At 46.9% G+C, this 13690-nt stretch overlaps 1 protein-coding gene across 1 annotated transcript in view; it reads right to left on the reverse strand.

Moving 5' to 3' along the window:
• The window catches only part of PRKCG (protein kinase C gamma), a 303415-nt gene that overhangs the window by 70434 nt on the left and 219291 nt on the right, over nt 1–13690 (reverse strand). Inside the window, exons 4-6 of the mRNA XM_083162596.1 lie at nt 13571–13682; nt 11800–11931; nt 3489–3645 (exon numbers count right to left, since the gene is read on the reverse strand). Coding sequence (XP_083018722.1) covers nt 3489–3645; nt 11800–11931; nt 13571–13682 — 401 coding nt within the window. The remainder of the gene's footprint in view (nt 1–3488; nt 3646–11799; nt 11932–13570; nt 13683–13690) is intronic.

Genomic DNA, 13690 nt, shown 5'->3' on the forward strand with positions numbered 1-13690 from the left:
CTCTGGCAACTGCCGAATCAGCTGTGCTCTAACTACACAAATGTACACACACACAAACCTACACTAGTATGCAAAACCTTTAGCCAGATGTGGGGAAAAAATGCTGCAGAGTAAGAATGCTGTCACAAGAAGAAGTGTTGATAATTTTCTTTAATTAACAAAACGCAAAGTGAAAGAACAAAAGAGAAATCTAAATCAAATCAGTATTTGGTGTGACCACACATAGCCTTCAAAACAGCATCAATTCTTCTAAGTACACTTGCACACAGTTTTTGAAGGAACTCAGCAGGCAAGTTGTTCCAAAGATCTTAGAGAACTAACCACAGATTCTCTGTGGATGCCGGCTAGCTCAAATCCTTACCCTGTAATCCCAGACAGAGTTCTAGATGATGTTCAGATGGGTATGGATCGTTAGGTCTACCCAAGAATGGACAACACTCCGACAGGGTCCTTATGTTGATCTGCGGAAGCAGACGTCTAGACGTTCTCCAGCCCCTCGCATTGCTCACTGTGCTCTCAATGCTTCGGGAATGGTGGTTTGCTATGCTTGGCACACTTTTCTATTCTCCCTCCATGCCTTAGTGCAGGGTTGGGGAACCTTTTTTGTGCCAAGGGCCGTTTGTATGGGGGAAAAATCCTTCGGGGGGCCATATGTAAAAATTTCTCTTACAAATTGTCCTGCTGCAGCCGTCCCACGCTCCGGCGGCTGCCGTTTAATAGGACTGACAGTCTCCGGCTGCTGTTGATTAAGAGGAACCTCGCGAGTACTACTGACCTCTCATGAGAATTCCCCTGTACTTAACTCCCGGCAAAGCCGCCGGGCAGGTGGGAGGGCCACTCAGACCGGCTACGGGGGCCGCATACGGCCCCCGGGCCTGAGGTTCCCCACCCCTGCCTTAGTGGATGGTAAGGCATGAACTACCGCCTGTTCTGGAACCACAGTGGGGAAAAACATCAAAAATTATGTGTCGACCTTCCGCCAGTCGACTTAAAGATCCTGTCGACCTTCAGTACCTGTCAACCTTCTGCCTGTCAACCTGATGGTGTCGACCTTTCTTGTGCCGACCTAACAACCGCATCCAGTTGAGATCAGGGCTCTGTGGGGTCCATAGCATTACCTCCAGGACTCATTGTTTTTCTTTACACGGTATATAGTTCTTATTAACATTGCCTGTATGTTTGGTGTCAATGTAGAATAAATTTGGAGCCAATCAGATGCCTCGCTGGTGCTACTACATGATGGATGAATGCCTGCCTCTATTTCCCAGCATTGAGGATACCATTAATATTGACCAATTCCCCAATTCCATTTGATGCAATGCATCCACCATGATTATTATGGTACCACTCTCCAGCTCTTCGGTGAACAAAATGCCTTCTGTTACAGCCAGATATTTCACATTTTGACTCATCAGTCCGGAGAACCTGCTGCCATTTTTCTGCACCAAAGTTTCTACTGTATGTTTTTGTGCACAGTTGAGTCGCTTGCTCTTGTTTCCACATGAAGGTATGGCTTCTTGGCTGCCATTCTTCCATGGAGACCACTTCTTGGAAGACTTCTTTGAACAGTAGATGGGTGTATCTGGGACTCGAAGGGAAGAAAGCATGATGTGCCTTTCATCTGATGCACTACGTTTCCTTGGCCGTCCACTACATCTATGGTCTTCAACTTTGCCTAATTCTTTGTGCTTCATCAAAAGACTTTAAACAGCACATCTTTAAACCCCAGTCAGCTAAATCTTTGCCTGAGAGAGACCTTGTTGATGCTGTATAACTACCTTGTGTCTTTCTGCTGTGTGCAGTCTTGCCATTGTGTATTTCCTGTGGTATGAAACGGTCTTCCACAACCCCATCTTTATAGCAGAGTTTGGCTGTTCCTGACCCAGTTTTAAGCCTCCTACACAGCTGTTTCTGTTTCAGTAAATGACTGTGTTTCAACCTACATATGAAAATAATTATCATTACCATTGGTTAATGATACACCTAACTGTAATCTTTCAAAATCCCTGTGCAAGTGTACCTAGAAGAATTGATGTTAATATGAAGGCGAAGGGTGGTAACACCAAATATTGATTTGATTTAGATTTATATTCTGTTCATTCAATTTATATGTTGGCTAATTGATCAAAATAAAGTATTAACACTTCTATTTTTGAAAGCATATTAACTATGTACCACTTTTTCTACACCTACCTAAAACATTTGCAAAGTATTGTTTAGTATATATTGTATATGTACGTACATATACACATGTGGATTACTTTACAAATAAATAAAAAATAATTGCGCAATGTATTTTATTTTCACCAATTAGAATCAAGCAGATATATATATGCGAATAGGTACATAAGGCAAATGCAGTGGCATAACTATGAAAAATTCTCCCCCCTGCCTCGACCCAGACCCCCCCTACCCCCTTACCCCTCCACATAGTGCCGCTGCGTCTGCCCGGGGACCTTCCGCCGGCGAATCACTCCGGCTCTCCCTGCTCTCCCGGCTCCTTTTGCCATAAAAAAGGTGTCACTCAGAAAATGACGTACAGCAGACCGTTTTTAAGGATGCTAGAGGAGGCCTCCGCCTCCTCTAGCATCCTCAACCATTTTCTGAGTGACACATTTTTTATGGCAGCAGGAGCCTACATTTATGCACTTAACTGGAGAGCTCCATTTTATTATATTACAATATCCTTTAGTAAATAACACATTTCAATAAACTGCCACACCCAGGATTCAAACTCATAACCTGCTGCATTCAAGTAAAACATCTTAGTCATTGAGGTTGCATAAAAAAAAATGATTTCTAACTATAAGAAGCTACTTGTACTTTGTATGAACATAATCAGCATTGCCGGTTAGCAGAGCTATGTAGTGTGCAGCCATACATCCAATCCCTGCAACCACACAGGGTCAAATAACTGCCTCCAATGCCACAGAAATTACAGTCACTCTGTTCATGAGCTAGAATGTCTAACTGCAATGCCACATGCATATGTATTTGTGATCAAAGGGACGGTCAAGAGATGCCAGGCCTCAAAGAGGAGAAAAGTACAAGTGAAAGTAATTAAAAACAGAACTGTCAAGTTTTGCCAACAGTGCCCCCTACCTGCAGCACTGCCTATGGTGGTTTACGCGCTAGTTTTGGCTTCATTTTATTATGGCTAATGCTAGCCGTGCAGACGTGATGACTGCAGACATGATCATTGCTGACCATGCAACTTGCTACATGTCGACAGTTCACACATGTCAACATGAGAACTGTCTCATGTTGGGCTGATACATGTCAACGTGAGAACATGTCAACATGAAAACTGTCGACCTCACATACTATACCCTATTTCAGGTTTATTGTTTGAAATGTTTCACTGTGTGCAATTTTCTACGGCCAAGTTGGATAGTTTGCTCATCAATGACATCTACAGTATACGTATATTAAAGAAAATAACAGAATAATGGAGAATAGGGTAATAGACTACTAGTCTGCATACTTACAATATAAAGGCCTCATTCCAAAGTGGGTTAAGTGTAGACTTGACAGTCCTGGTTTTCTGTTTGGTCAGGTTCTTTGGGTCTGGTATGAGCTTCAGCTTCACATAAGGATCTGACAAGCCATTGGGATCCATAGGGATAAGATTCCGTGCTTCACCCACTACCAAAGGTAAAGTAATAATAATAATAATATAAAACAGTGCGTGTTATGAAATTGTATTCATTTTGCCACAGAAAATCATACGATGAATGTATGACGTGCTTGACAAAACATAAATCTACTTTTCAGAGTTATTCCTTGGAAACCTTAACGACAAACATTTTGGGTGAGATTTAAAAGGATGAGAGATTCAGAAAGTGAGAGATTTGGTTAGAATTTTCCAGTTTTTTTTAAAGCGGCAATCATTTACACTGCAAAATCAGTTTGATTTTGCAGTGTAAATGATTGCCGCTTTAATAAAACTGGAGATTTCTTACCAAATCTCTCACTTTCTGAATCTCTCATCCTATTAAATATCACTCTTAATTCTGATTCTGAGAACAAAGTAAAGCAAAATAGTGCAATTGCGCATCCTGGCAACACCGTGACACATTGCGGCGGGGTTTAAAGTGTACCAAGATTATTCAATTTAAGAGGAGCAAATGCAAACTCAAATATTGTCCCAGCCCATTTTAGCGGGACTAAAATAGAGCTGTTTTGTTTTGTTTGGGGAGGGGAGAAGTTGTTTGTAAGTCAATTTAAAGCACATAACTAGAGCACATTTGTAACAAATAAACATTGTTAAAATGATGTACTGTACATGGCATTTTTTCATTTTTTTGCCGTTAAATGGGGGGAGGGGTGCAGGGAGGCAACGGGGAGGCAGCGGAGAGCTCCGTCGGAATGGGGTGCGCAAGCGTCTCGTGCGCGCATGCCTCCTTTCGGCCAGGGGCATCACCCACTGCCTCTCACTGTCACCCATTGCCTCTCTGTCTCCTACTTGTTCTTCCCATCACCCACTACCTCACCCTTCTGCTACTCACCTATGTCACTACCCCATTATCCGCTCTATCCTATTTGTAGGTGGGCACAAATGTATAGTTTGCAATGTGGGCTGATGCTGAACCTGATGCTAACACAGGCCCTGTGCACATGGGAACTATTCTCTGTAAATACAACATTGCCTGGATGCTGATTACAGCTTACAGCAGGGTCATTGCTTTGAAATTGCATTGTTTTGTGCATCAAGATAGCAGCCAGGGAGCAAAATATTGAGCCTTCAGATGGACAGGCAAGGCTAAAGGCCCCCTTACATTTGTCCGACTTGTCATAACGACAAGTCGGACCCGATTGTCCCAGCAGCTCCCCGGGAGGAATCACATGCGATAGCACTTTATGTGCCAAGTTTTGCATGTGATAAATCGCATGCGATTTATCACATGCAACTCCCGGGAAGCTGCAGGGACAATGGGAATGGGGGCGCAGGGAGCCGGGCAAGAAGCCGCTGGGCAGGGAGCAGGGGGGGGGGGGCGGCGAAGAGTACCAGGGAGCCGGGCAGGAGAAGACGCAGTAGTAGCGCGAGTGGCGGGAGCAGCAGAGCACTTCCAAAAAAAGAAAAAGCCCATACAAACGCATAGGAAGCCATTGATTGGCTGAGACCTCTCTCAGCTAATCAGCGATTGGCTGAGAGAGGTCTCAACCAATCGCTGATTGGCTGAGAGAGGTCTCAGCCAATGAATGGCTTCCTATGCATTTGTATGGGCTTTTTTTTTTTTTTAAGTACTCTGCTGCTGCCTTAGCCACTCACGCTGCTGCTGCGTCTTCTCCTACCCGGCTCCCTGGTACTCTTCGCCGCCCCCCCCCCCTGCTCCCTGCCCAGCGGCTTCTTGCCCGGCTCCCTGCGCCCCCATTCCCATTGTCCCTGCAGCTTCCCGCAGCGTCTTCTCCTGCCCGGGTCCCTGATACGCTGCGCCGCCCCCCCCACCCCCCCTGCTCCCTCAGCGGCTTCCTCCTGTGCCCGGCTCCCTGCGCCTGATCCCTCTGCCCGGGTCTGGTAGGTCCCCCGTTGCGGGGGAGCATGGCTCCGGGCAGCACATAAGATTAACCCCTTCCTGACAGAGCTAGTTTTGGCGTTCCTGACAGAGCCATTTTTTTCAAATCTGACATGTCTCACTTAAGTGGGGATAACTTTTTTTTGCTTTTACTTATCCCAGTGATTTTGAGATTGTTTTTTCGTGACACATTGTACTTCAAATTAGTGGTAAATTTGGGTCGATACAGTCTGTGTTTTTTTGTGAAAAATACCAAAATGTCGTGAAAAAATGGAAAATTTAGCGATTTGCAAAATGTAAAATTTTCTGCTTGTGAGACAAATAATCATACCACTCAAAATAGTTAATAACTAACATAGACCATATGTCTACTTTATATTTCCATCATTATTTCAACTTCCTTTTAATTTTTTTGGACACTAGGAGGCTTACAATATGAATAGCAAATTCTCAAATTTTCAAGAAAATTTCAAACACTGATTTTTTTAGGGACCAGTTCAGTTCTGATGTGACTTTGAGGGACTTGTATGTGAGACACCCCCATAAATGATGCCATTTCAAAAACTGCACCCCTCACAGTATTCAAAACAGCATTTTGGAAGTTTGTTAACCCTTTAGGTGTTTCACAGGAATTAAAACAAAGTGTAGGTGAAATTTCAAAATTTCATTTTTTTTGCAGATTTGCAAATTTAATACATTTTTCTAAGGAACACAGTAGATTTTACTAGAGAAATGTGACTAAAAATTGATTCCCCCAATTCTTTGGTTTTCATAAATATCCTATATGTGGCCCTAGTGTGCACGGTGACCAAACCACAGGCTTCATAATAGAAGGAGCACCTACTTGATTTTGGAGCCTCCTTTTTATGAGATTATTTTTTAGGCACCATGTAGGTTTCTAGGCACCATAAGATGCTAAAAGTTAGGTACCCCCCCACAAATGACCCCATTTTGCAAACTACACCCTTCAGGGAATTCATCTAGGGGTATAGTGTACATTTCAAACCCCCAGGGGTTTCACCAATTGTGGTACAACTGGGCAGTGAAAATGAAAAAAATAAATTTTTCATTTTCACAGCTCAGTTGTATCAAAATTGGTGAAACCCCGGGGGGTTTGAAATGTACACTATACCCCTAGATGAATTCCCTGAAGGGTGTAGTTTGCAAAATGGGGTCACTTGTGGGGAGGTTCCACTGTATGGGTGTTTCGGGGGTCATTCAACCAGAATCTGTGCTGCAAAATCCAAAAATCATTCCTTCCCTTCTGAGTCCTGCCATGCACCCAACTGGTATTTTTTGGTCACACATGAGGCATTGCCGGACTCGGGAGAAATTGGGGCACAGATTTTGGGGTGCTTTGTCTCCTTCATTCCTTGTGAAAATGAAAAATTTTGAGCCAGATCTGCATTTTTGTGTAAAAAAATGTAATTTTTTACACAAAAATGCAGTTCTGGCTCAAAATTTTTTATTTTCACAAGGAATGAAGGAGACAAAGCACCCCAAAATCTGTGCCCCAATTTCTCCCGAGTACGGCAATGCCTCACGTGTGACCAAAAAATACCAGTTGGGTGCATGGCAGGACTCAGAAGGGAAGGAGTGATTTTTGGTGGTGGAATGAATGGTGGGTGCTATGTCGCATTAGCAAGACCCCCGAAGCACCAATACAGTGGAACCCCCCCACAAGTGACCCCATTTTAGTCACCAGCTTTGGGAGGGGGGCTGGCGCTGCGGCTGGCGGGGGGGTGGGAGGGGTGCTGGCGCTGCGGCAGCCGGGTGGGTGGGAGGGAGGGGGGCTGCCGGGTGGGAGGGGGGGGGGCTGGCGATCGGTGGTAAATGGTGCGGTATATACACACACACAGGGCAGCCGAGAGGAATGCCGGGCCCCGGTAAAATTTTGAGGGCGTGGCCTAAGTGTGTGTGTGTGGCGTGGGCACCTCCCACACTTAGGCCACGCCCCCACAATGTTTAGAGGAGGGTGAAAGAAAACTCTAAAAACTGTAAACTCAGCAGCAGCAGCACACACCTACAGCATGTGCGGTGCTGACAGCAGGCTCAGCATGACCTCTCATGCTGTCATTGAGACACTCATGCTGAGCCTGCTGTCAGCACAGCACATGCTGTAGAAGTGTGTGCTACTGTTGCTACCTGGGAGGGACGGAGGGGGAACGGAGGGGTCGGACCAGGACCCCTGCGGGGCCCCTTCAGCAAGCCTGGGCCCGGGTAATTAGTACCCTCTCCCCCCCTCTCTCGGCTCCCCTGCACACACACACACACACACACACACATATATATATATATATGTGTGTATATATATGTATATATATATATATATTTATATATATACATATATATACACACACACACACACATATATATATATATATATATATGTGTGTATATATATATATATATATATATATAAATATATTTTTTCAGTGCTTATATTGATTTTTATTACTTTTCCTGCAGCTTGATGCTGCTGCTGCTGCTGCGGGGGGAGGGGGGAGGAGGGAGGAGGGCAGCGCTGCTGCGCTGAGCTGCCGGGATAGCCGGGGAAGCTGCTGCTGCTGCCGCCGGGTGAGTGCCCGGCGGGTGCTAGGGGGTGGCTGCACATCGGTGGTGATCGGTGCTGTACTTGACAGCACCGATCACCACCGATCCCTGTGTTACCGAGCGGCTTAGCCGCCGGTAACACAGGAAACGCTGTGAATGGCTGTTCAGATTTGAACAGCCAATCACAGCGATCGCCGACCGGGGGGGGCACCCCTGCCCCCCCTGGGCGGCGAGGGGGGATGTCTGCTGTCAGGGACAGCAGACATCACCTAACTGTCACTGCGTCTCTAGACGCAGTGACAGTTTGAAGTCATGACGTACATGTACGTCAAATGTCGGGAAGTACTTCCCGACCATGACGTACATGTACGTCAAATGTCGGGAAGGGGTTAAGCAAATCTTATGTGCAGCCCCTCCGACCTCCCGACTCCGATCCGATGCGCACGGGGCCACGCATCGGAGGGGATGTCTACATATGCGATCTGGGACGATTTCATGGCCCGAATTATCCGAATCTGGCAAAATCGTGCCCAAATCGCATAATGTAAGGGGGACTTAAGTCCTGCTAAATGCATTGCCCAAATGCAAACACTTGTGTAAAACAAATCTGGACATTAGACAGTGATTAGTGATAGTGTGCAGAGCCCTATTGACCCAAATAAGACATACAGTAGTGGCAGATGTACTAATCAGTTAAAGAGTGATGTTCTAGAGCAGGGATGGGGAACCTCCAGCTGTTGGTGAACTGCACATCCCAGCATGATCAGCTACAGTTTTGCTATTTGGCCACACTAAAACTGCTGCAGGGCATGCTGGGATCTGTAGTTCAACAACAGCTGGAGGGCCGAAGGTTCCCCATCCTTGATAAATAAAGTAGGTATTTGTGTATTATCAGGGCGCCCACTAAGCAAATAGCTGAGTGCCCTATTCTGCGTAGTGAGATCGCATCACATCGCATGCAATTTGCGATGCAATGGCACTAGTTCATTTTCACTGCACCCCTGGCCGCGGATAGCATCGCATGTGATTTTATCGCGTGCGATGTGATTTAGCACACCCCACTATCCATGTCGATGCAATGCAATGCAATTTAGCACACCCCCACTATCCACGTCACCCAGAAGCGTGGCGAGCCCTGCGAGGGAATGTGGAACGCGTCCTCCTGACCTTTTTATACCCCCAAAATCCGCGTCGGCGTGGAGTTGTTTTTCTAAAGTGTGGTGAGCGCAGCGAGCCACCGAGCCCAAAGTGCGGTGACCGACACTTTGGGCTCATTTTCCGCGGCCCCTTGCGGGGGCTGAACATGTAATAAAAGTGTATAAATGTGAAGCATGAAATAATGTCGGCCCCAGCGTAATGCTTGTGGATATATTAAGACATAAACGAGACTATGGTGAGATTCACAAATATTTAGGGGGGGGGGGGTCCCACAAACTTCCTGTAGAGCAATAAAATGGGCAATATAGAGGGGATTAATTTAGCCAGAGGCATTAGTACCATTGGTGCAGGATATACACACAGAGCGATCAGTGCTCCATTTCTAAGCAATCTATTCAGATCGCTTGGAAATGGGGCTGAAATTGCCCCATGCGTATGCCCCTTAAGGGACCCACTGCTGCAGCCTGTCACCCTCTTCCTTTCACCCACTGTTTTCCCTATCACCCACTGCCTCCCCTTACCTTTCCCTGTCACCCTCTGCCTCTCCCTGTTACCCACTTCCTTGTTGCATATTGTTATTATTATTATTAGGATGGGGTGGGGGAGGGGGGCCCAAATTATATTTTTGCACCACTACAGCATCCTGATGTTTAGGAAGGCAGCGCTCACAATACTAATGCCGGCATCCTGACTACTGCTGAGAGACCAGCGATGGAATGCCAACATCAATTGGAATGCTGGGATGCCAAGCAGTGAGGAATCGGGGTAGGTTAGTGTTATGCGACAATTTACAGCCGTTCTCTGCAAAACAGCTTTAACAGTCGGACCCGTTCTGCCGATCTGCCCCTTCAATGCTGTAGGGAAAGACAGCATTGAATAGGTGCCTGCTGCTATTTCCCAGGGATTGAATATCTGTCTAAGGCTGTAGGAGAGGGGGGTTGTGGTTGGAGCTTAGGTTTAGGCACCTTGAAGGGGGATAGGTTTAGTTGGCGGGGTGCTATGCTTTCAGTAGGTTTGGCACTAGTGGGGAGGGCAAGGGTCAGGGTTACGCTGCGAGGTGAGGGGGTTTAAGTTTACTTGGAAGGGTGCAGGGCTTTCAGTAGGGTTGGCACTAGCGGGGAGTGTTAGGGTCAGGCTGCTAGAAGGGGGTGCAGTTAGGTTGAGATCGTGGGGTTATGCTGTGGGGATATGATGGTTAGGGTTAGGCTGCTAGAAGGGGGTGGGGCTAGGGTTTGGGGGTAAGTATACTTGCTTGATGTCGCTCGAAATTCCCTCCATCAGGATGCCGGCATAGTCTCACCCGCAATTTATTAATTAATTTATATTACTTCTAGGTTATTTATGATAGCTTTGAAGGGGATTTATATGAAATCCCGGCGGTTGGAATCCCGACCGCCGAAATCCCGACAAGGGGGGGACGTGGATCGCCCACCCTTGCGGGCTCGCTGCGCTCGCCACGCAGCAGGCCCGGTGCCTTGCTACACTCGGCACACTGATTTATTCTATGGGTGTTGTGGACACCCACGGAGGGAGAAAGTGTCGGGATTTCGGCGGTCGGGATTCAGGTGTCGGGATTTTGAACGCCGGGATTACAACCGCCGGTATTTGAACTGCATCCCCTTTAAAGTGTGTGTACAGTATCTATTGCAACTTGGATAATTTCAAATTCTCTGGAATATACAGTAGCATGTGACTGCATCAATAGAGAGAAACAGGAAAAGTGTACCAATCCAATCACTTCTTACACCTTATTATTACATCCGTATTACAGCAGGATAGACTACTTGGCACAGGGGACAGATTGACTGATCTTCTAATGTGCACACGCAACAGGAGAGGAATCCAAGTATAGCATAAAGGTTATTTTTAACTGTAGCTTGTTGCTAAGGGGAATCTCAGCAGCAAGGTATGAAAAATAACTGTAGCAATATAAATTCTCCACAAGGTGGTGCTAATGGCAACAACTCAGTGTGGCGCTAGCATGACTTATTATAAACCAATTAAGTAAGTATACGGAGGTAGATTTTAAAGATTTGGACATTTTTAGCCATGCAAATGTTATTTTTTTAATTATAGCAAAGCTGGAAATTAATATTTCTTATGATGAATTAAATTTGCAGTGTTCATATTATTCCTGCTATATAAAGATATAATATAAAGAGACTGGTCAAAAATGCAATTCAATGTAATTATGATCAGGGGACCAATTCTGGTTCACTCGCAGGGAGCCGAAATCGAACCATGCCTTATGGTTGGGGTTGGCATATGCCTTATCAGCGGGGAGGGAGGGGGGGGGGGGGTTGTTTGGTGGCACAGGGTCTTGGAAACGCCCACATTCCACATTTATATAGAAAGTTCTTCAAATGAGAACTTTGGAAAAACTTGCAGGTCACTCTATTATTTGTATCCCATTTCTATAGCACAGTCTAATATGTGATTGCAGTGACTCTGGGAGGCAATGGAGTCATCTGCAGCCGGGCTCCTTCTCTCAAGGGGGCACCTCTCTTCCCCTGCAAGTTTAAATCCTTTAATTGAAAGCCATTGAAACATTCAATGTTTTATTTTCACATACCTGTTACCTGAAACTCTTCGTCATTCATCGATTCCACCCTGATGTGCATCCGTCCCCGGCGTTCGGTGTGGTCCACCCCACAGAGGCTGGGTACACTTTGAACACATCGCTTATGTACATTCATCTCACAGCCTGCAGGGAACAGCGGTATAAGGATCTCAGTGGACGCAGGGCATCGACGGGCTGTCATTAAGCTACTGTAAGTGCTCGGAATGTTTTCACTAGGCTTCCATTAAAACAAGTCAGCATTCCCACTTGTTGCTTTCATTCTTGAACAATCTGTTTTTTCCTCCAACAGAGATGACGAGTTTAACTGCTTTAATTAGGGAATATTTGGGGATTAGTCTTAATATTGTTGACTTTTTATAAGGAACGTCTCTCCTATACATACAGTATGTTATACTGAGGTTTACCATAGATTGAAATTAAAAGTATAGATGAGAGCTGATCCCAACCATAAAGGAACAGATAATGGGCACTGCCCTAATCATTCCTAATGGTCTACAGCGGGTATGGGTCAATGAAGGTCGACAGCAGCGGCGTAACTATAGCACCGCAGCCCCCGCAACCGCGGGGGGGCGCTGTGCATGTGGGGGCGCCGGGGGGCTGCGGTGCTATAGTTACACCCCCCCCAATCCCTCGCAGACTTACCTATCTCGCTGGTCCCGGCGGCTCCGTTCTTCTGCTGAGGACCACCACAAAATGGCCGCCCCCATATAGCACACAGTTCTCTGAAACTGTCTGCTGTTTGGGGGCGGCTATTTTGTGGTGGTCCTCAGCAGAAGAAGAACGGAGCCGCCGGGACCAGCGCGATAGGTAAGGCTGCGGGGGATTGGGGGGGGTTTGCATGGGCGGCGGGGGATTGGGTGTGCTTGGCGGGGTGGCGGCGGGGGGGCGCCCCCCCCCCTAACGGCGGGGGGGCGCCCAAAACTTAGTTACGCCACTGGTCGACAGGGCTTACGCCGACACATGAAATAGGTCGACGTGGCTAAGGTCGACACAAGCATTAGGGCGACGACGGAAATGTCGACAGTCAAAAAGGTCTACATGAGTTTTTCACATTTTTATTGCCCCGAATGTTGCCACACTGCCAAAGTGTACTGCTTGAGCTCGCCAGGCTTTGGTTTGTTTTAAAAAAAAATGTGAAAAACTCATGTCGACATTTTGACTGTCAACCTTCCCATTGTCGACCTAATGCTTGTGTCGACTTTCCAATCCTTTGGACCTTAGCCTTGTTGATTTATTTCAGGTATCAACCTGAAGCCTGTTGACCTTCAGCGGTCGAGCCGATGCATGTGGACCTAGATAGGGTAGACCTGGTGTATCCCGTTACAGCTATACAAACAAGTGTAGAACTGAGGTCAGGGCCGGTGCCACCACTAGGCAGCTCTAGGCATTTGCCTAGGGCGCCGGCACCTGGAGGGCAGCAGTTCGCCCCTCACCACCCCCCGCGAACTGTGTAAATAGCAAATAACTAGCGCTATGCGCGCGGCGGTGCGGGAAGCGCTAGTTATTTGCTATTCACTACAGGGACCCCGCCGGCCGCAGCCAGCTTTATACACATGACGACGCCGCAGGTACCCCTACGGCACGGACACCCCTGCCCGCCCCAGCACTGCAGGGACGCCGGGGCAGCAATTTTTTTACACAGGTACCACCCCCCCTCCCTCCCCCCGGCACCGCCTGGGGCGCTCCGGTGCCTTGCACCGGCCCTGACTGAGGTTTGAGTATAAAGTGTTTGAAGCCACAGCCAGGCTGCGGAATTACTTACAAGCACATTTCATTCCCTGGTGAACCATCCCATACAGAAGGGAACCGCAGTGGTCACAGAAAGTAGGACTGCTGTAGCTGTGGACCTTGAACTTATGTCGGCTTCGGGGATCCTGTAAAC

Source organism: Crinia signifera, chromosome 19 (genome assembly GCF_055691185.1).
Source record: "Crinia signifera chromosome 19, ASM5569118v1, whole genome shotgun sequence".
NCBI classification, from domain to species: domain Eukaryota; kingdom Metazoa; phylum Chordata; class Amphibia; order Anura; family Myobatrachidae; genus Crinia; species Crinia signifera.